Raw genomic sequence first — 24,263 nt, 5'->3', positions numbered from 1 at the left:
TGCACTCTCAGGAGGCCTCATATATCTGTAGACTAATGCACGTAGTATGGGGAAAGCTGGAGGAACTTTGCCTTCTGATAGCAGGGATGAATCTATACTTAGTGGGGCTCACAGAAACCTGGTGGGATCCTACCTACGACTGAGCGGTGGGCATTCAGTGATACACACTATATAAAAGGGACAGGGCTGGGAGGAAAGGTGGGGGGTCGCCCTCTACGTCAAAGAGCAACTCACATCGTCAAGAATTAGCTTTGGGGCAGAGGAAGGTCAGGCAGAGGCACTGTGGGTCAAATTTCAAGGAGGGCAAGGTGAAAGGGCTCTTATGGTGTGCGTCTACTATAGACCACCCTGCCAAGGAGTTGAGTTGGACCAGAATTTCTCAGTACAGCTGATGGAGGCAGTTAGGTCTAGGGATGTCAGTGTCTTGGGGGACCTAAACTACCCAGACATCTGCTGGGAGGAGCAGTCAGCCAGGTCTGACCATTTGCGTAGGTGCCTAGCTGAAATACAGGACCTCCACCTTATCCAGGAGGTGCATGGCCCCACTAGGGGAGATGCCTTGCTGGACCTGGTCTTGGCCACTGGGGATGACCTGGTGAGGGGACTGCAGGTCCTTGACCACCTGGGTGACAGTGATCATCGCCTGCTGGAATTCACCACCCAGCACAGGGTGTTGAGGGCTTATACCAAGACTAAAGCCCCTGACTTCAGACAGGCCAACTTCAATTAACTTAGGAGATTATTGGGGGAGGCACTGAGGGCCCAAAAGGCAGAGGATATGGGAGTCAATGAGGGAAAGAGGAGGGGGTAAGAGTGCTCTGAAGCCCCCATGGCTCAGCAAAGGCATTCGAGAATGCCTGAGGGCCAAAAGGGAGGTGTACACCCGGTGGAAGGAAGGGGCTATCACCAAGGAGGAATAATCCTCCTTGGCCCATGAGTGTAGGAGAGCTATTAGGAAGGCCAAGGTGGGGATGGAGCTCCAGCTAGCGACTAAGGACAACAAAAAGTCCTTCTTCAAATACACTGGGAGTAAGAAGAGGGCGCTGGGTAACACAGGGCCCTGCTAGACTCAAATGGTAATCTTGTGGCTATGCCAGACGAGAAAGCTGAAATTTTTAACAAGTTCTTTGCCTCTGTTTTCTTGGACAGGAACCAGGACAGCTCTCCCACCACAGGTAGGGGCAATCTTGGGGGTAGCACTGCCAGGCCTCAGGTCTGCGCAGATGTAGTTAGGGATCATCTGGAAGGATTGCATGCTTTCAAATCTGCAGGCCCTGATGCCTTCCACCCACGGGTATTGAGATAGCTGGCAGGGGTCATTGCTGTGCCCTTGGCCTGGCTGTATGAGAGATCGTGGTCCGTGGGCCAAGTGCCCGGAGACTGGAAACTAGCTAATGTGGTCCCCATTTATAAGAAAAGGAGAAAGGAGGACCTAGGAAACTATTAGCCCATAAGCCTCACATCGGTCTTGGGGAAAATCCTTGAAAAAATGATCAAGGATCACATCTGTGAGGGGCCAGCAGGGGAGATCACGCCCAGGGGAAATCAACATGGGTTCAAAGACAGGTCCTGCCTGACAAACCTGATGGCTTTCTATGACCAGGTAACTAAATCCCTGGATGATGGTGTTGCTGTGGACGTAGTTTTTCTGGACTTTAAGAAGGCCTTTGACACTCTCTCTCACCCCATTCTCATTAATAAATTGAGCGACTGTGGCACTGATGGCACAGTTGGATGGGTCAAAAATTGGCTGATGGGGCACACCCAGAGAGTGGTGGTGGACGGGTCATACTCTACCTGGTGGGATATGAATAGTGGTGTCCCTCAGGGCTTGGTCCTGGGGCCTACACTGTTCAACAATTTCACCAGCGACTTGGACGAAGGGATGGAAAGCATGTTGTCCAAGTCTGCTGATGACACCAAGATGTAGGGAGAGGTAGGCACACTTGAAGGGAGAGAGAGGCTGGAATTGGATTTAGACAGACTACAGAAGCGGGCGGATGGTAACAGGATGGAGTTCAGTGTAGATAAATGCAGGGTGCTGCGCCTGGGGAGAAGGAATCCACAGCATACATACAAGCTGGGGAGCTCCCCCCTTGTGAGCACAGAGGCAGAAAGGGATCTTGGAGTCATTATTGACTCCAAGATGAACATGAGCTGCCAATTCCAGACCGCAGCCAGCAAGGCCAACCGCACCTCGTTGTGCATCCAAAGATGCATCTCAAGCCAGTCCAGAGAGGTGATGCTCCCCCTCTACATGACATTGGTCAGGCCACAATTGGAGTACTGCGTTCCAGTACTGGGCACCGCACTTTAAGAAGGATGTGGCTTGCCTTGAGAGGGTTCAGAACCATCTCCCTAATACACTTGAACCTGGTCAAATTACCATAAGATCCCCTATTCTCACAAAGGCTAAAGGGTCAGATGCCTTTCTAAAATACCTACACCAAGCCTTACACTACATCTCACATTGTTTTCTATAAGATTATTCCTGGCATCTCTGGGCCCCCTAAAATGGAGGCACTTCTAAATCTAGGCCCTTGGCTTCATTTCAGCCCTTTGACAGCTCCATAATATTCTTGTTCCTGCAAACTTTCATGTCTAACTTTTAATACTCAAACAATAATCATAGGTCTAAGCACTGGCGGGAGCAGGGCAGAGACCCACCTACATCTACTACTGTCCCTGTGCTGTGCTTGCTGCCTCCTCTCTTATGAAGTTTGGACCATTCACATCACAACAACAGTATGTCTCAGTCAGGACAACCCTGAATACTCTTCTTACCTGCTCCAAACCCAGAAATACGCCAACAAGCTCACTCAGGGCATCCCTCTAGCCATTCTTGAGACCTCAGTCTGAAGTGTAGACATGCCCTAACTCACAAGAGGTGGTAACAAGCAAACACAGGGAAAACCCAGGACTCAGAATTCAGATAAGCAAACCCAGCATCTGTCTGCTCTGGCCAGGTAACTGAACAGGGATCTTTTATTTTCTGAAGAGTATAGTGGTCCTAATAAGTACTGGAGTGCAGAAACAAAAGTCCTCTGCTCCCAAGGCACTGTGCTTGTCCTACCAACAGGCTTCCAGGAGGTGAGAACATAAATCATTCTCTCTACCAAGTCCAACCATCATTGTTTCTGGGAATATTAATTAATATCAATTGTGGAGGTATGCTTTATCATGCAAACACCTCCAGAACCTGGACTTAGCCTTCAATCACCAAACTCTCTGCTTACAGGTCAATAATTAACCATCAGATAGTAGGGGAAAAAACTGACCACTACTGAATTACAGCTAGGTTGAAAGCAGCGACCTAAGGGGTTACCTGGAATTTAAACTGTATACTGATGCCATTTTTAGACACCTTTTCAGGAATCCTTTGCAGTCTGAGAAACTGATTCAATCTTTTAAAAATACTATCATCCCTAATTTTTCATGAAAGCTTTTAAGGTATGCTAAAGTATGCATTACTGGTACATTTTGGAGTGGTGGCTTAGCACTCACAGCCCCCATTCATACTATCTATCAAGGGCCAATACATTCCGTTTATGCATATGGATAGATTTGAAGATCTAAGAAGTCCCTATTTGCAAGTACAAGGATGGACTTGTGGTTAGAGCGGTGGAGATACAGATTCATAGATGCTAGGGTCGGAAGGGACCTCAACAGATCATCGAGTCCAACCCCCTGCCTAGGCAGAATTCAAGATTTATGTTCCTGCTGATTTTAAGCAGGCTCCTTAACATTTCTATACCTTGGGTGGAAACAGAGGTAATTATATATTTCCTCACTTCACAAAGATGTTGCAAAGTTAAGCAATAAATTATTATGGCATGCTCAAACACCATGGGCATGAGAATAATAAGCAGACAAAACTATTGTGATTTTATGCATTTATTGAATGAAAACTCTTAGACAATAATTTATCAGTAAAAATGGATCCGCTAATATTTGCATTGAAAAAATAAGACTAAATGGACGCTATTCCCCCTTCAAAAGCAAACATGTTTTTTTTTTAAGAAAAAAAAATAGAGCCCTGCAGACAAATAGAAGTAGGTGTCTAATCCTCCCATCTGCTGTCACTTCAGAAAAATATTTACTTTTTAACATCTGTACTGCATTTTCTGCAGTTCAAACCCTCACATGCCTCCTGGAATATATACAGAATTTAGCAAACTTTCAACTAAGTCTTTTTTAGTAACCATATAGTTTTCCCCAAACAAGGACAGAATTAGGCTTTTCGGTAAGTTTTCCTCAGCTCTTCTGATTTCAAGCAGCTCTTGAAGCAAATAGTTCATTAGTTCATTAAAAATAAATAAAAAGAAAGCCCCTCAGGGGAACTGGCAGGGGATGGTGGGAAGAGAACAGTGTGACACAGTTATTAGTTTTCCCCTGCCCCTCCTAGCCCTCTAGCATGCATGCACATAAATACACATGGTGTAAACAAACATCACCTTTGTGCCACTATAAAAAAAATGTTACTAGGCACAAAGGTCAAGCAAACAGACATCCATACCCCGTCATGCCACAAATGTCCAATATTTGTTGCTGTGACATAACACTTCATAGGTATTATGATTTTGTGCCACTACTTTGCAGCAGTCATTTGGTTGCTGTAAGGCCAGAGAGCGCAGACAGGCTGCAGCTGCCCTGGGCAAGCACTCCTGGGGCTTCAAGGGCCCAATCCTGCATGCTTCAGGAAGACCAACTTCCTCTGGTGGCAGACCCAGTGCCAGGAACACACTGGAGTATTGAATTTGTTCCAGTGCAATCCTGCTGCTGAGAGCTACAATCAGCTGACTGGTAGCCCCAATCCCAGGCCCACACCAAGGTGTCAAAGACAGCACAGAAGTATCTAGCTGGATCCAGTGTAGTCCCAGGGCTGAGACTGATAATTTGCTGATTGTCAGTCCCAGCCCCAGGACTGCACCAGTTCACTGAGCACCTAGTTTTGAACTTGCTGGTGCAGAGGGATGTCAGGATCATGATCCCGGGCTCCCCTGGCAGTGGCAAATACTTATGGCATGACACAGCTTTATATGTGGGTTCCGATTCAATTCAGAGAGATTAAAGAGTTTCCTGATTTGCTTTGGATTTGGAGATTCAGCTGCTGAATCGGGCCAAATCTCCACCGAAAAGAATCAACAACCGAACCTTCTCATAGCCCTAATAGCTAGATCCTAGGCTACCCACTGCTTGGCTGCCAGCAAAAGGGGTGTGTCAGAATCAGAACAGATGTGGTTACAGCACCTGAAGCTATACCTAAGCACAGGTTTAAGGAATAGTGCAGCCCCAAGGACACTAAATTATAACACAGGCCATACCATCCCCAGGACTGGCTTCTGAAATTGGCTTCTTTATGGGTTTCCATGATGAGGATTTTAGTCCTCTTTTCATCCCTAGAATATGTACAATGTAAGATACAGAAGTGCAAACTTCCTACTATCCATCCAATATACTTCCACTCTGGCCAGAAGTCATGAGTAATGCATTCAGCTGGCCTATTATGTCCTTGGCCCCCTCAGTCAGACTGAGAGTGAACCACCCAAGAAGAGCGGCAATAAGTTGGAATTCTGAAGATACTTCTCAGCAATTTGTCACTTGGTCATTAGAAACTGGAACGAGACCACCAAGAATCATCATGTGGTAACAACATCTGGTCACTCGCTACCAGACATGGATTTTATGACTGTGAATTGCGAATTTATGTGACACTATGCTACTAGAAAAGCCAGAGATGCAGAAAAAGCTGGCTCTGGAGAAGATTGTGCACTTTATAAATTCGTTTGTTCACATGTTTACTTTTGTCTGCAATGTTTTCAGAAACTCTTGCTTTCTATTTAAAGCAGTCTTCATTTAGGAGGGCAATTTTTTTTTCATGTATTTGTTGTGAAGATCAGTTAATAGCTGCAAAGCCTTCACACAACTAAAATTGCTACATATGAGCCAAGTGTGGCCGGTACTGCTGGGGTCTATGGATGAACTCATGGCCCTCTTGAAGTCAGTGAAAGTTTGATTATTGACTTCACTGTAGTCAGGATTCCACCACAGTGATTTTTAAAAGGTGCCTCAATTTCAAGGACAGCAGAAGACATGTATTGGACTTCTACATCTAGATATGGTTGCTCACAGCTGCAGTATGAAACTGAAGATAGGCCTATTGAGAGTCTCTGGGTTAGGGTAAGAGGGGAGAGCAACAAGGGTGATGTCATGGTGGGGGTCTGCTATAGACCACCAGACCAGGAAGAAGTGGTAGATGGGGCTTTCTTCAAACAGCTAGCAGAACTTTCCCCAATCACAGGTCCTTGTTCTCATGGGGGACTTCAATCACCCTAACATCTGCTGGGAGGGCAATACAGCAGTGCACAGGCAATCTAGGAAGTTTTTATAGAGTGCTGGGGACAACTTCCTGGTGCAAGTGGTGGAGCGGCCAAGAACAGCAAGTAGGGGCCATGCTCTTCTTGACCTGCTGCTCACAAACAGGGAAGAATTGGTAGGAAATGTAGTACAGTGGATGGCAACTTGGGCAGCAGTGACCATGAGATGATAGATTTCAGGATCCTGAGGAAAGGAAGGATGGAGAGCAGCAGAGTAGGGACCTGTGCTTCAGAAAAGGAAACTATGACTTGCTCAGGGAACTCATGGGCAGGATCCCCTGGGAAGCCAGTCTGAGGGGGAGAAGAGTCCAGGAGAGCTGGCTGTACTTTAAAGAAGGGAGTTCAAGAACAAACCATCCTGATGTGCAGGAAGACTAGCAAGTATGTCAGAAGACTACCTTGACTTACCAGGGAACTCTTTAGTACATTAAATCACAAAAAGGAAGCTTCTAAGAAGTGGAAACTTGGACAAAGAACTAGGGAAGAATATAACAGCACTACTGGGGTATGCAGGGATGAAGTCAAGAAGGCCGAAGTGCACTGGAGTTGTAGCTAGCAAGGAACGTGAAGGATAACAAGCAGGTTTTCTAGGGTATGTCTCAGTAACAAGAGCAGGATCAGGGAAAGTGTGGGTCCATTACGGAAAGGGGGAGACAAGCTTGTGACAGAGGATACAGAAAAAGCTGAAGTTCTGAATGCCTTTATCACCTCAGTCTCCATAGGCAAGGTCAGCTCCCAGACTACTGCACCAGGCAGCACAGTTTGGGGAAGAGGTGAGCAGCCAACAGTGGCAAATGAACAGGTTAGGGACTATTTAGAAAAACTGGACATATACAAGCCCATGGGGCCAGATGAGATGCACCTGAGGGTGCTGAGGGAGTTGGCTGATGTGACTGCAGAGCCACCGGATATCATCTTTGAAAACTCATGGTGATCAGGAGAGGTCCCGGATGAGTGGAAAAGGGCAAACATAGTACTTAAGAAATGGAGAAAGGAGGATCCAAGGAACTATAGACCAGTCAGCCTCATCCCAGTTCCAGGAAAAATCCTGGAGCAGTTCCTCAATGAAGCCATTTCTAAGCACTGGGTGGAGAAGGTGATTAGGAACATGGATTCAGCATGGATTCACCAAGGGCAAGTCATGCCTAACCAACCCGGTTGCCTTCTATGATGCGACTGCCTCTGTGAATGCAGAGAGACGAGTGGATGTAGTATTCCTTGATTTTAGCCAGGCTTTTGATACGGTTTCCCACAGCATTCTTGCAGGCAAGCTAAGGAAGTATGGGCTGGATGAATGAACTGTAAGGTGGATAGAAAGTTAGCTGAAGCATTGGGCTCAGAGAGTAATAATCAATGACTTGATGTCTAGTTAGCAGCCAGTATCAAGTGGAGTGCCCCAGGGGTTGTTCCTGGGGCTGGTTTTGTTCAATGTCTTAATCAAAGACCTGGAGGATGGCACAGACTGCACCCCCAGCAAGTTTGCAGATGACACCAAGCTGGGAAGAGTAACAGATACACTGGAGGGTAGGGCTAGGATTCAGAGTGACCTAGACTAATTGGAGGTTTGAGCCAAAATGTATTTCAAGAGGTTCAACAAGGACAAGTGCAAAGTTCTGCACTTAACACAGAACAATCCCATTCACTGATACAGTCTGGGGCTGACTGGCTGGGCAGCACTTCTGCAAAAAGGAGCTGGGGGTTATAGTGGACAGTAAGCTGAATATGAGCCAGCAGTGTGCCCTTGTTGCAAAGAAAGCTAATGGGCATACTGGGCTGCATTAGTAGTGTTGCCAGTAGGTAAAGAGAAGTGATTATTCCCCTCTATTCAGCACTGGTGAGACCATATCTGGAGTACCGTCTCCAGTTTTGGGCCCCCCCACTACAGAAAGGAGGTGAACAAATTGGAGAGAGTCCAGCAGTGGGCAACCAAAATGGTGAGGGGGCTGGGGTACATGACTTATAAGGACAGGCTGAGGAAACCGGGCTCATTTAGTCTAGAGAAGGGAGGACTGAGAGGGGATTTAATAGCAGCCTTCAACTACCTGGAGGGGGTTCAAAAGAGGATGGAGTTAAACTGTTCTCATGGATGTCAAAATAAGGAGCAACAGTCTCAAGTTATAGCAAGGGAAGTTTGGGTTGGATATTAGGAAGAATTTGATTACTAGAAGGGTAGTAAAACACTGGAACAGGTTACCCAGAGAGGTTGTGGAATCTCCATCCTTCAAGACTTTCAGGACCAGCTAGAACAAGCTTTGGTTGGGATGATCTAGTTGGGGATGGTCCTGCTTTGAGCAAGGGGTTGGACTAGACCTCCTGAGGTCCCTTCCAACCCTAACTTTCTATGATTCTATATCACCCCCTTAAAATAAATTTCCCAATTCTGCATCTGAATTTCTATAAATATAGTGCTTACTCCTTTCCACCAATTTCTTTGGAACAAAAGAGTAGAAACTGGGTTTTACAGCTCGCTAAGCAAATTATTATGAGACTGGTGACATGCACATCAGAATATTAAATAAAATAACTATTGTGCACTGTAACAAACAATCCACCTACCCAATCTATACCTCTACCTTCCTAAAGGTAAAAATTACACCTGCGTAGATGGCCTGGACAAGACACACGCACCACTTAAACATTCTGTAGTCCTCATAGCTGGCCTTAAGTGGTGCATTAGCTTCTGCACTCTTCTAAACAGTGATACATTTCCTCTCATATAAATAGAAGGAAGCAAGCTTTTCACAACAGCCTGCATCCTTTCAGAATGTTAGTTCATTGTAATTAAAATTCCAAAAAGATGACCACAGAGTGTTTCAATACATAAGCCAATGAACAGGATTTCCAGGACTGAAGTTATTTTGTTGACCATGGAAAGATAATATGCAATTAAAAAGACATCTGCAGCATTACCTGATCGGCTAGGACACAGTGACATCACACATCTCGTATGAATACAAGCATATTATTAGATCTAAACCTGGCTGCAAAATTACTATCTACTCGTGGGATTATCTTTAAGCATTCAGAAGCATTGTTTCATTTACTGATCGAGCAAGGATGATAACAGGCTGACTTTGCTTGTCACATTTTTTTTTGGCCTTTCTTTATTCTTTGTAGATGTTAGTAGCAGGTGAGAAGATGATGCGCTACAGCTGAATCACTTTCTTGGGCTTTTAGTTGTATTACAGTTCATTCCAAATTATTTTTTTCCAGCAAAACCAAAATAAACCATTTTAAAAAACACTGATCATGAGACTAAAGAATAAAAGATATAATGTAATATCCACAGAGGGGGTGTCACTTGCTGGCGACATGCAGCCCAGGAAGTTCTAAAGAATTGCTCATATCTCTCATCCTTAATACAGAGAACTACTGACTATAGATAAAACTCTGATCTAACTTAAGGCAGCTGCAATATCCCAATGACTTCAATCAAACTGGGATTTTAACCATATAAATCCTTGCACACTGTGCTCTGCCTCCTTCCAAGAGGACCAGTAGCATTTGCAGGTCACATTTCCATACTAAAAGAGCAGGCAGCTGCAATCTGCTCCCACTTGTATACAGACTTTTGGCAACTGGCAAGAAACCAAGTTGTCCTTATTTGTGGCAAAATCTGGCTAACATTACTGAACATTGTCCAGATTATAAGACTATACAGTGGTTTTCAGTACCCAAGCTCAAACTCTTAAAACAAACAAGACACTAAATTCATTAGTAACTCTGGAAAGTTTTGTCCAAGTTGCCAGACAATGAGTACCCAGGGCCAGATTTTTTTTTTTTTTTAACAGGTATTTAGGTGCCCCACTCCCATTTAAAATCAGTGTCTTTAAAATTCAGGTTCATAGGTATCAGCAATTGTTTCATTTGGAAAATTCTCTCCTGGAAACAAGAATCAGTGAGTAAGCAGAACTACAGTAGCATGCGTATGAATTCTTAGGCTAGCCAGATGGCCATGAAGACTAAGGCACCTGGCACATGTTTATTTAATGGCACATGGGATTTGATCCCCAGTCCCAACAATCATGCCATACAACAAATGCACGGTAAGATGTGTGATTTGGGGATCAGATCCCAATGGCGCCATTACTGTTTGCCTGTGCAGTAGGAGCCTGGGATTCAGGGCTGCTCCTGCACTTGCAAGTTGAAAGCTGGATGCCAGTCACCCAGCTGAACCTGAGCAATCAGTGAATTGTCAGAGCTAGCTCCAGACTCGCATGTGATCCAGGGGCTAGTGCTGACAATCAGCTGATTGTCAGTCCCAGCCCCAGCACTGCATCAGTCTTGAGCTGGCTCTAGTTACCCTGCCACACCTTCAATCTAAGTAATGATGGAAGCCAGCCATATCTTTTGTGGAATATTTTTGTGGCTGATTTTTCATTTTGTTGTGCCATTAATTCCTGTATCTACTCGAATATAAGACAACCCCAGCTAATAATTAGATTCTATATATGGAAAATTTATAAATTTGATATAACGTTCCAGGTACAGAATCTTATTATTGGAGACTTGTCTTGAATGTGTCCTCTGCCCACTGCTACAGCAGAGAAAATAAATCTGGGGGATCATGTAGCCCCTTTGCCCTCTGGCTCCCCCCTACCCCAGTTTCTTCCCTTTGCAACCCCTTCTCCCCTCCTTACTGTCAGACCCTACTCCTGCTAAGTATATGGAAGGGAGGAACAAATCTTAAAATACTGACTGTGAAACAAACATAATGTAGTAATTTACATATAATACCCATAAACTTAGTTCATCCAGAAATGGTACATTTTACCTTTTTTGAAACTACTGCAAAATTTAGCATAGGTACTCCATAAACAAGCATTTAATAGCAAGTTGGCACCTATGTAAGTACAAACTATATATGATATTAGTCCAAAGTCAAAAGGCTCACAGTTTACCATATATTGTGGCAGGGCACTAGGTGTGCCTGCCACTTCAAGGCCCTGCAGCTGGCAGCCTCCAGGTGCCTAATGAGGGGAGCCACTTTAGGCTCAGGGCTGCCTATATAAAACAAGACAGTTTGGCTGCTGGAGGAGGAGGCAAGAACATTGCCTTGCCTGAGGGCTGCCGAGTTTCATCTGGAGGTAAAGGAGGAGCTGTAAGGGATGGCAGGAGGCTCCTGGTCCTGGGTATGACCGGAAACTACACCCTGCCAGGAATGGGTGGGACCTGGTGGGACTCCCAGTGGTATGGGAACCCCCAGGAAATGCCAGGTCAGTTACTACCCTGGTGAAAGGTGGGTTAGGGTGCCTTAACCCCTAGCCCTCACCTTTGGGTGGGTCATGTAAACCGGACGTAGTTGTGGGGGTGCAAGCCCCGAGGAGGGGAGTTGGAGGCCAGGTGTGGCCAAGACCACCTGAGCCCCATTGCAACAGGGGGCCTACCAGGGCCGATCTCCATGTGGCTCGCCCACCTGTTCTTGGGCTAACTGCCTGCCTTCTCACCCACCACGCCTTGGTCTTAATTGATTAATTAATAGATGTAATTATGTGGGAAGCTGCCCATCTTCTGCCCCGCTGCTAGGGGGCGCTATCTGTGGCTCCATTCCTCCCCTACACCGCAGCCCAAGCCTCGCTGATGACATCCTGATGTTCTCATACACGCCAGTCCCCCATGATGGGGCCCAGAATCCTACTGTAGGACCCCACCTGGATTCCTCCCTTCAGGTGGACTCTGCTGCTGTCATACCAGGCCATATATCACCCTGCCATCAGTTCCCCTTTGGGTGTGGTCCCCTCACTGAGACCTTCGGCTCACACTAGCCCCGGCCCACCTCCAGGCCAGTCGGGACCCCAGGCCACTGGCTCTTGGGTGTTTCTCTCGATGGGCTTCCTCACCCTTCTGACCCTCCTGGTCCTGGCCCCCACCTGGGCCAGTCAGGGGAAGCTCTGGCAGGTGCTGATGTGTGACCCATACTCTTATCCTGGGGTCCCCCTCCACAGATGTGGGGAGCTGGGGTTACCTCACACCACGACTGGTGCCTCAGGGTCTCACAGGGGACTCTCACTCCCCCCCCCCCGCCCTTGGGCAGCAGGTTGTGGTGCTACTACCAGTGTTATATTCGACCCAAACTCTGCCTCCCCGCACTGGAGGACTTCCTGGGGTCAGGACTCAGCTGTCTCTCTCTGACTGAGCCCCCTCACACTGGGGGCTCCACATGCTGCCCCCCTCATACTGGGGGCTCCACACTGTTTGTAATGCCCCCTTTACTTGGGGTCTCAGGGCTTCCCACCACAGGTGGGCTCAGGTGGCTGTAGCCATGCCTGGCCCCAACTCTCCTCCTCAGGGTCTCGAACCCCTGCAGGGCTCAGGTGGCCTCCTTGGGGCTTGCACCCCCACAACTACCTCTGGTGTACGTGACCCACCCAAAGGTGAGGGCTAGGGGTTAAGGAACCCCGACCCACCTTTCACCAGGGTAGTAACTGGCCTGGCATTTCCTGAGGCTCCTGCACCACTGGGAGTCCCACCAGGCCACCCACTCCCAGTAGGGTGTAGTTTCCAGTCGTACCCAGGACCAGGAGTCTCCTGCCATCCCCTACAGCTCCTCCCTTACCGCCAAATGAAACTCGGCAGCCCTCAGGCCAGGCGATGTTATTGCTGCCTCCTCCAGCAGCCAAACTGCCTTGTTTTATATAGGCAGCCCTGGGCCTAAAATGGCTGCCCTCATTAGGCACCTGGAGGCTGCCAGCTGCAGGGCCTTAAAGTGGCAGGCAAACATAGTGCCCTGCCACATATAGTTCACTAGGTTTAGCCCCAGCAGAGTCAATAGTATCTCAAGCCATGGTGACCCCATAGCTCAGCACTGATCAGTTTATGCATGTACTCCAGATACACCCCCCCCCAAAAAAAAAAGGAGCCATGTGCTAATTAGCCCCCACTCATGGCTGGTACTTGTGTTTTTGTCACAAGTCCTGGGATCCTCCAAATATTTATATGCAGATGAGGCATAGGGCCACCTGGTCCACACTAATCATACTACATGCTGAGAGTAGAGCCAACAAAAGAATTCTGGGTGAACTGTTTGGGACCCCTTTGGTAATGTTTCCCAGACATCTGAGGCTGGTAAAGAAACTGGAATCCCGGGAAATGAAAAAGAAAGGTGCAACCCCACTGTAAGAGTAAAGAGGAAGTTGAAATGTATGCAGTGTAGTGGCTTACCATGACTTGAAAAACAGTAAGTTCTGAGGGACACTGCACTCAGTGGACACTGCCATATGTATTACTCAGATAGGTACCACTAAACTGCCCTTGTGATAAGTTCCCTTGCTTCTCAGCCTCTTGAGATACTCTCTACACCGAGTCTTAGTTCACAAGTCCTAGACTTAAGAGTCTGGGATGGAGGATGCTTGCCGAACCCCCAAGACCTCTGGGCCTAGGCCTGCACATAGGATGCCTACAAATGGATTTGGGAGTATCCGAAGTCCCAGGATGAATGGTCTGGGATGGAGGATGCTCACCAGTTGTAATGACATATGCAATGTTTAGAATGAGTGAGTTCTTCCTGCTCAATTAATCTGGTTTGTGGAATGAATGAGTTCTGCTCCATCAGTATGATTTGGAACTGATTTGGCTAATTCAATCTGGAATACAAAGTATATTATATTTTTTAAAAAGTTCCCCTCAGCATTTTGGGTTTTTTTGGCTAAGATCAAATGTAGCATTTTTGACACCCAGGGTAGAGTGTGTCATGGCTGACTCTGGCCTTCCAGTGCTGGCCTGGTAATACGCGCACATACGTTCCCTCAGCATATTTGCCCAATATGGGCCATGTGTTTTATAATCATGCTCTGTGTCGGCTGCATTTAATCAACCTCATACTTTCCATTATTGAGCCTCTATTATTTAGCTGCAGTTCAAAGATAGACACTCTATTTAATGCAGTTTCCTTGTATGCAAATGTAAGACGAGAGGTTTTTTCCCCATGCTGATTAAGGGGAAAAAACCTTGTCTTGTAATCAAGTAAATACAGTGTTTATGGTGCAATTAACAAGTTAATCACATCTTCATAGTAACCTCCAGTGGGGGCCTGTGTTCCTTTCCCAAGGCTTGGATCCGTCTCTCCACCAATTTTTGTAATGTTCTTCCAGTGGGTTGTATAAAAGATGCTCCTGATGAGCTAAGGAGCCTGGCAAACTCATACGCACCTCTCCATGAATTAGCAACAGCTCCACAGAACCAACAAAAAGCCACCTCCTTGTGATCCTTCATTTACCTCCCTAAACACTCCTGTGCCACAACCTACATAAACATGACAGCAGGCTGATGAGAGACTGGGACTGCTGCTTAACATGACTATTTTTTTTTTTTTAGAGTTTCCTTGTGCCTACCCCATGTGTATTCACATGCAGTTTATTGTCTTATACTAAAATGGTAAACTCTTTCAGTCATAGATTATCACTAATCTGTGTTCACCTGGCACAGAAGGGGTCATAATCCATGGGGTGTAGTTCCTAGGCAGTATCACACTACAAGAATTAGATGACAAACAACACTATTGCCCACTAGATTTTGTCTTACAATTGCAAATATAACCTCCTTGCTACTCCTTGCAGTCATCTCCCAACTCTGCATTAATTGATGAGCTACACCCCCTCTATGCTTGCAGCTAGTTCTGAGAAGAGAAACTCATTCTGTCTCCAGTTTGTTCTAGAAGCAGTGAGCCTATACACGGCTCAGCCTCACCACTACTGTAAGCATAAACATCTGCAATATTCAGCCTGGGCTAGCAGCCATTAACCAGAGTCAATTCTGGATGGCTACATCTTGGAGGAAGAAGTGGGGGGAGAGGGGGAGGGAAGCAAAAGGAAACAACAGACAGAGGGGATAAAGACAAGTGGTATTAGATCTGTGAGTTATGGTTAGGGGGAGAGGAGACAAAAAAGAGCAAGACAAAAGCACAGCAAATATAAAAATGAGACAGAGCAAGGAGCACAGCAGCAAAAGGAGTAGAACATGAAACAAAGTCAAGAACTGAAATACCCCTGAAAACAGGTCTGTATTTTAAATGCACCACTGACATACTTCAGGCTAGGGTGAAATTCAGTTTTCCATTTAAAGGTGGCAAATGGAGATGATTATTTGATGGGGATGTCTGGGAGGACCTGTTCGTGTATATGCTGTCATCCCAGGAGAGGGGTGTTTGGTTTCCAGGTGAGGTTCCCTTTCCAGCTGTTCAGTTGATGTCACTCAGATTCAAGGAGTGTGGCACCTCCCATATTTCAACATGAACAGCTGGCTAAGACAAGATGCATGTTCCAACACAGTACATTAAAGTTAAACAACACGGGAAAAGGAAATATCTTTCCTTCAGAAATTAAAATCATGTCAGGGAATGGGGGGGTTGTAATACCTGTGGCCCCAGATTACCAGAAGGGCTTTGCCCAGGATGGACCAGCCCACTCAGACTGGACTCATAGCAAGGGCAAGCCCTGAAGAGTCCCAACTGCCTGAAGAAAGGTGTCTGTGAGATGCTGCTGGACCAAGACAAGGCCTGAAGTAGGCACAGATATTATTATTGAAGTTATATTAGTTTATTCGTTTTCTCATACATGCTGGCCACTGCCGACTAGAACTTTAGCGAGACTGGAGGGCTCAGCCAATGTACACTGACCCTGGGCTGCATGGTTTTCTTCCATCATGGACCCTTGTAACAGGGGGCTGACACATGGCCAGTCACCGTACCAGTCCACCCCTCTGTCTAGGGCAGTCTGCCCTCATTCACCTGCCATGACTTGCTGTTAAATTAGCTGTTGTAAATATGGGAGGCTGCCCAATAAGTGCCCTGATGCCGACCTTCCCTACACCATGTTCCATGCCTTGCAGATGGCATCCAAAGTTCTTAACCTCTGACCCATACTCAGCTTCAAAGCATCTGAAGACTTACTGGGGTCTCCCTTTGACCCAAAAGTCAGCCTCACAATGTCTGAGGCATTCATGACATGTGCCCCCGGAGCCTGGGGAGGCACAGCAACTGCTTACAGGTGACAGCAGCAGTTGCAGGGGCATGGCAGCGATAAGCAGGGAGCTCCCAAAGCTGCCGCCGGTGGTGCTGGCAGCAGGGAGGGTGGGGTCAGTGAGTGCCGACCGCCTGCAGATGCCACCGGCAGCATTGGTGGCACCTCTCTCAGGGGGTGCACCTCCAATCTCATCACCAATGGTCAAAGGGCCTACTGGGGTTCAATTCTTCTGACCTCTTGCAGGGACTCACTCACTCATGCCCCCTCACTGGGGCCCACTCCCTGAATTACTTGTGGGACTGGCCTGTTCACAGACCTTCAGGTTGTCCTTGCGGCCCTACTTTGCATGCCCCCAGTGCAGCCCCTGAGGTTGCCCCTGCAACCCTACTCTGCACCAAACCTCTACAGCTCTTCAGGTCACCCTCTGCAACCCTACTCTGTGCACCCCAGAATTTTACGCCCACTCACTGAGGCCAGCACTCTGTCCCCTTGCTGGCAATGAAGGGGGCAGAGTGCAAGCAATTAAGTTCCTTGTGTTTCAGTACTTCTATGTCTTAATTAGGGCAGAAATACCAGAAAGTTGCCTTTCTTGTGGAATATTAGTAATTCAGCTTCACCCCAGTATACAGCAAAACAAGCAAACAAACAAAAATCACCAAATTGCCTGATTCAGGCTGAGTTTCCCCTTTTGAGCAAAGTTCATGATAGAGCCGACTTTACCAAAGATCATTCACTTATTTTTGCGTTTATCATAAAGATGGCCTTACCTCATGTACATCTTGCTGGTCTCTCATGGCAATCATGTTCTTTATGGCTTTGATAAAAAATCTATTAATTTCATCTCGTTTCTTGTTCGGTAAAATCCGGATCAGCGGGACCATTATAAAAGGGAATGCAACTGTATGAGATTTTTAAAAAGAGAATAATTAAGTTGCATGTAGGAACTCATCTCTTCTCCAACCCACCTACATCTAAGCTGTCATTTTAGTTTTATGCTACTCATTTCTTCTGTCTCAGTTATCCATTTTAACCAGACACTGAACTGTTGGCCAGGAATCTCTTCTGATCACATGCCATCTACAGTTTGCCCCAGTTTGTAGCTTTGGCCTGTGGTACTGCAATTCAGTGCGACTTCATGACTTGTAACCATCACAGAAAGGAGAAAACATTTTCCTCCCTACGCAGATAATTTAATTTGAGAATTTAAAAAAAAAGTCTTATAACAAGCCTTGCTGAATATAAATTAGGACCATGGAGTCAAATAGATAGTTATCTTCCTCCTGTGTCTAGCTCTTAGTACAATCTTAGGATGCTAGTTCACTAGTTTAAGTCACCCTGCCTTTTACAGAAGAGATCAAAACAAAGAACCTTGAGGTACAATATCATGAAAATTTACAGAAGGCCAAAAGGGAGACTCCTGTCCTTGATATTTATATGTAGCAACTAGAAAACTCAAGTACTATGGCTGGTGAACCATTACCACAAGGTTATCAAAGAGCTCCCTGCTGGACTATCATCACAGTGCACTATGAACATCTTAAACCAGTTCTGTAGACAGTGATTAATCCATCACAACACTCCTGAGTAGTAGTTCTGCAAGCCAACAAACTGCTGCAATGCAGAGAATATACAGGCTCACCAGTGGTAAAGATGATACTGAAAACCAACTGCTTCCAGAAAAAAGCAACCTACACTATTCAGAAACTCTTTATTGGAGGACTCTTCTTATTAAGGCCTTATTGATGGTGGGCATGAAGCCATGGCCCCTCTGAAGTCCATGACAAAACTCCAATGGACTTCAGCGGGACAGATTTAAGTGTCAGACTCTGTGAATACATAACACTTAGATGGGAAAGCTCCCCTAGTGAGAGCTCTGGTAAAATTTGTCATCTAGGCAAGGATCAAAAGGCTCAGAATTTTTTTACACTGCATTACTGAACACTACTTGAAGGGGTCTAGGCAACAGGATATCTCAGCTTTGATTACGCTATAGCTTCCACAATTATGCTTCCTAATTATCTTAGTGTAGACAAGAGCTTAGGCACTATCAGTCTAAGATGGACTAGTCTTTGACATAGAACTAAAAAGCTTTGTATTCCACTTTCAAGTCCATACAATATTTTCTATTAAATCACTTTAAAATAAATAAATTCTCTTAAAGGCATCCTCTGCTGACATTTGTCATCTTCATCCTTTTCAAACATCAACCCAGATTGCTACTATTTAAAGAAGAATTTTAATGGCTTAAGATGTCAAGTCATCACGCTCATCTCCATTTCCACCCCCTTCTTTCTGACTTTTTGCTAGCCCATTTTATTTATGGTGGAATTTCTATTCCTACCAAGTGAGCATATGGCATACTAACTTTGCTTCAGGGTTCCAAAGGGCCATGCTTCATATAACATGGGTTATACTGCAGTCATGCACTTTTAATCCAGAAGTGTAACCCCCAAAAACTGTGAGTCCCAGCAGCCTTCCACTCAAATCAAGAGGAAGCCTTGCCTTCTTAGACTCATTTTTTACAGGAATCTGTACTAAAGGCAAGTGGTTGTAGGCCTTATTCTAGAAATCCAGGCAGAAAAAAATCCTGCCTTCAGTACTTCCTTCTTGCTTGCAATTCAGAAGTTTTGTAACTCAAGAATGATACCTAAAAACTAGCTAATATGAAAGAGCAAAGGTGGGTAATACTCACTGGTGAGAATTAGGATAGGTCTGAGCAATGAAATTTCAAATAACTTCTTGCAGTTTTTAACAAAGGGATCATCAGGCTTCTTTTGAGAGTCCACTTGAGTACCAAAAGCCACACTGCCAACAACATCCAAGGTGAAGCAGCCATAGCATCTATATTGGATTAAAGAATACAACTTTTATAAGCTAATACTTCCATTGATATCTGACATTTCTGAATATTGTACAACAAAATGTACATTTTTTTTAAAGATTTAAGTCAATTTTCAAGTGATCTGAGTTTCATCTATAGTATAAATATATATGTATATATATAGTATAAATATTTTCATTATTCTAGCAACAAAGGCAGATTCTGCAATTAATTATCCTGCAATTAATAAATAACCACCTCCAGGCTTCTCTAAAGTTCATACAAACCACGTTAATATTTTATATAACATTTTTTTCAGAAATCAGACTTCTAACCCATAAAAATAAAAATATTTCTGTGCAGCCAGTTCAAACCAAATATAGCAAGTTTGGGGTTTACAAACATATTTAGAGTCCACCTCTTTATTTAGAGTCCACCTCTTAATAGAGAGGTTCTGACTACGAGGATAGGAAGGGGAAAACAATCTAATGTATCTGGGGTGACAACAGTTTAAATCAAAGTCAAAGCATATTCAGTATATTTGTCTTTCAACTCAAATTAACAACTTGAAGCAAGGAGGAGATTCAGCACCATGTGCAACTCCAGTTCCTGAAACCACTGGCAACTGCTTCAAGGAGCACATCTGCTTGTGAAGAAAGAATATGCCTGATGAAGAAAGAATATGCCTGATGATAACAAGCAGGATATAGAATAATATATAAAATATTATAATGCCATTACAGAAATCAATGGTGTGGCCTCATGCTACATGGAATGCTATGTGCAGTGTTGGTAATGGTTATGTCTCATTTCACAAAAAAATATGGCACAATTAGAAAGGTTACAGACATGGCCAAAAAGAATGATATAAAAGCATGCAAGAAGTCTCATATAAAGTTAGACTAAAGAGCCTGATATCAGTCACCTTAGAAAGGAGATAACCCAGGATACAAAGCAAATGTGGCAACTGTATCACTATCAAATGATGCTGGTGTAAGCTGTTACCATGTAACTGCAGTATATATAAGTGTAGCAAAACCATTGCAACTTTTTTTCTGTTGCATTTGGGGTTAAAGTTACAGAAATTGAGTTGACTTGTATAGCTACAGGAGCATGCAGATGTAACAGGTATACTGTAACAGTTGATTCTGGCTCTGGACATGCCCCTTTTAGAATGTTAAACTTGCCTCTGCCCATAATCCAGCAGAGGATAAAGGTATATGAAGGAGCGAATAGTCTAGAGAAGGTAGATCAGAATCATCTGTTCTCCCTGATACAACATTACAACAAACAACATTAAATGAAATTAAAATGTGGCAAATTCAAAACCATTACAAAGGAAATACCATATTTGCTTGTGTCTATGATGACCCCCTAATAATTATATTCTATATATGTAACCAGGTGTAGAATCTAATTATTAGAGGGTTGTCTTAAAATAGTCCCCCACCCCCAAGGCAGTGGTTGGGGGTTTCAGCAAGCCCCCTGTCCCTCTGTCCTTCCACTTCTCCCCCCTGCCGCCTCACCCTACCCTCAGCTCCCCAGAGTCTCTGCCCCTCTTCCCCCCCACTCTCTGCCCCTTACACCTACCCACTGCCACAGTCTCTGCCCCTTCCTGCCCCCTCCCACTCACCACAGTCTGCCTTTCCCCCTTTCCCCCCCCCCATTACTATCTGGTTCCTGCTGAGTCAAAGAGCAGAGCACATGGAAGTTAGCCCCTGCTGGCCATGCAGCATCTGGTGGTGCTGACTGGCTGGACAGGGAACAGTTTTCCTGTGTGCCATGCCCAGGAGGGAATCTGGCCCAAGTAAGAGCTGAGCCGTGCCTAACTGTAAGGGGCAAGGGGTGGAAGCTGCAGAGGACAAGCAGAGATGGGGGTAGGAGCTCAGGCCCTGACCCAGGGTCAAGGCCAGAGTCAGAGTAGCTGCCTGCCCCCTCTTCTCCCCTCCCCCCCACACCAGCTTTGTACATGAATCTAAGATTAGAGGGTTTTCCCCCTGTGCTGATGGGGGGTGGGGGGCAGGGACTCATCTTAGATTCAAGTAAGCATACATTTCTTTTTAATAACACATACAATTAAACTGTGGATGTCAGTGCCTGGGGAAGCTGTTGAAGCCAAAGAGTTAACAGAATTCCAAAAAAGGATGGGATGTTTTGTACGGGTAACAGATGATCTAAAGTTGTAATAGCTAACACAAGCAAATACTTTGAAAGGGAACCCGAGTACTAGACATCAGAATGAGACATAATATGATGACAAATTATTCCACCATTGACTAATGTGGGGTTCTTTTACCTTCTTTGGAAGGTTTTAATGGGGAACCAGTCAGGTCTGACCCAGAATGTCAATTCCTATGTTCATATGTTATTAGTGGACAGAAGGAAGCAGGCTGGACATAGACAGGCATCTCTCTCCTTTTTTCAAGCTGTTAAAGTTCATTAGAAGACAGCTAGAAATACATTAGATAATAGAAATACATTTACATACTGAAATTACACTTTCAAGTAAGTAGGGTCAGAACGGTACTGGCTGTTGGATGCTATATCTGCTGTACCTCTTTCCTTCCCAGGCTGTATCAATCTAAGCTGTGTGTGTGAGGGAGAACTGTTTTTATACAATAACTGTGATAGGGGAAACTGTGGCTAGTCAGGTATTTTTTAAAATAATGATTCTCTGTTCTAGTGTTTTCAACGTACCTTTGGATATCAAAAGTCTTGCCAGAATCTGCAAAGACCTTCAAATTACTCAGCAAGACATCACATGCTTGGTTTATTAGCGGAGTCATCTAGAAAAGAACACATGTGGCATAATTAAGAATACAATCAATTCCTCTAAATTAGTTACATACAGTAGGTGGTATGGTACTTTCAAGATCATCCGTATCGGGGCTAAGCAGGAATCTTAGAAATAGAAGCATAAAAAGTCAACAGCAAAAGTCCCTTGTTTCTCAAGACTGACATCACTGAGAATCCACCAGCTGTACCAATTGGCTATTGCACTGGTTATATTCATGTCAGGAAACCCAAAGGCTTATCTGAATACCCACTGAATTCAGGTTCCTTTCTAGCTGTGACTGTGCCTACAGTCTGTTGTCAGAAATAAAGACAAGCCTCTCCTTTCTCCATTGTGCCCCAAACCAAATCAAATGGGGCACTGACAGACATGAAATGTGCCCCCCACCATTTTCCAGAAAAGGAAACGCGTTAGCTTGACCTGGGTCCCCAGTATCTATAAAGATTGGGTGGTACACGATCTATACAGACATTGGGCAAGCCGGGTCAAGCTAATATGATGCCGCCTCTGGATTTCTGCTGTGCTCAATGCATGGGTGCATCAAGCTGAAAGTAAAGCGCAGCTTTTGGAGGACTTTTCTTCACATCTGTAAGCAGCTATAGTGACTTATAAAGACTAACTGATAGGGTATATTTCATCTGTATATTTCATCTGATATTTCCATCTCCACGATAGAAAGTGCATCTTGTCAATGGTCACAATCCTGCAAAGATAAAAGCCTGTAAGAACTAATACTTCTCTGTAGACTCCTGCTGAAGTCAATGAGTTTTGTTACATGGTATATACATATACGGTACTACAGAGAACAGTGTCATCTCAACCTGGGAGTAGGGATTCTCAGGTATAATGATTGCTACTACATGGACATATGCATAGTTAAAACCCATTAAAAATGCTCTCAATACATACTTAATGCCCATTAAAATGTTCTCACTGTTCTTTCAATGGTCAATTGTGGATCTAACTGTGACCTGGTCATGGCTATCAGCAAAATCATCCCTCTTGTTCTTTCACAGAAACGAGGAGCATGCAAAATGACTAAGACTTTATTCAGTATTGATGTACATCTCTTTATACATGAAAAGGTAGCAGACACCAATCATAAATGCATAGTGGAGTGAAGCAGGGGGTGGAAGAGGTAGAGGGCTGACTACTCCTTTGGCTGTAGTCCTTACATGAATACATCCTCTTCAACTGCTATAGTCTTTTCTTCACAGGGACTATGAACTGTTCTCCTTATAGACTACAATTTGAGCATCATTGTCCTCAGTGCTTATTCCAGACAGCCGCTGCAATAAAAGCTGCTAGTATCTGGAGCCACACACATCTATGAATCCTACAGCTTCCTTTTCTTCATGTCCAAGTAGCTCATTTCAATTTGGTTTGTGGATGCAAACAAATGTGAAAAAAAGCCAAGAGGCTTATGCTTCTAGTTGGACATTCTTGCTACCAAAAGAAACAAAAGATAGCTTACTGCATGTTCTCACTACACTATGGGAGCAACGCAGGCTGCCCATCCAAGTCCACTTTGCTTGGCACCTCTGCCTCTGTGAAACTGGCATAATACTGCGCCCAGGAACAGTGCCATCTTAACACATGGGCAAAAGCATAACCAGCCAAGAGACCAATGGACAAGCATCCAACACATTTAACTGAAGGCATGATTCTGACTCAGGAATATCTGTAGTCATTCCTGAGGGGCCATGCTGATGCTTTCAGAAAGAGGTCACTATTACTGCAGTTGAAAACAAGGCTAATTTGAATCTTAATAATGGGAAACCTGCAAGGTGAGTGTTTGAGTTCTGATGAATCCAGATGATCGCTCTGCAACACTAGCTGTGGAGAATGGGGATACAACCAATAATATAAAGCAGCGTTCTTACCCTTTTGGTAGCCCAAGAAAGGTTTCCTGGAAACAGCTTCTTCTCAAGTGATTCAAAGGAATCAACGTGTTGTTAAACTGACAGGACCGGTGAAAAATGCTTTCCAATCTGCGGGTTAAACCCTTCTACTGAACAAAAACCCTGAAGAATTAAATGAAAATCTGTATTTTAACAGTTCTTTATCAAAGATATGGGGATAATTTTATATCTTCCCTTTCTTGCCTTTATTTTTATCTTTTTTCATTCAGCACTGCACAGGTTATTGCTGGCTTGAATGAATCTCACTGCACTGCTGAACTTCCCATACTCTACCAACCTTTAAGGTTTCAGAATATTGTTACTCTTTATTTCTACCCATAAAATAACTTTGTGGGCAAATGTAGAGGTCCATGAGGATTTGATTTGTTGTGGCTGTGCAGGAAATGCAGA

At 44.8% G+C, this 24,263-nt stretch overlaps 1 protein-coding gene across 3 annotated transcripts in view; it reads right to left on the bottom strand.

The window, feature by feature from the left end:
* Window positions 1-24,263, bottom strand: part of TBXAS1 (thromboxane A synthase 1) — a 363,475-nt gene that overhangs the window by 130,187 nt on the left and 209,025 nt on the right. For all 3 annotated transcript variants that reach the window (XM_019544728.1, XM_019544725.1, XM_019544726.1), the window contains exons 7-9: window positions 21,855-21,943; window positions 19,029-19,177; window positions 17,104-17,234 (exon numbers count right to left, since the gene is read on the bottom strand). In XM_019544728.1, coding sequence (XP_019400273.1) covers window positions 17,104-17,234; window positions 19,029-19,177; window positions 21,855-21,943 — 369 coding nt within the window. The remainder of the gene's footprint in view (window positions 1-17,103; window positions 17,235-19,028; window positions 19,178-21,854; window positions 21,944-24,263) is intronic.

Source organism: Crocodylus porosus, unplaced genomic scaffold (genome assembly GCF_001723895.1).
Source record: "Crocodylus porosus isolate Cpor-Errol unplaced genomic scaffold, CroPor_comp1, whole genome shotgun sequence".
Taxonomy (NCBI): domain Eukaryota; kingdom Metazoa; phylum Chordata; order Crocodylia; family Crocodylidae; genus Crocodylus; species Crocodylus porosus.
This window is presented reverse-complemented; position numbering and strand designations above follow the sequence as displayed.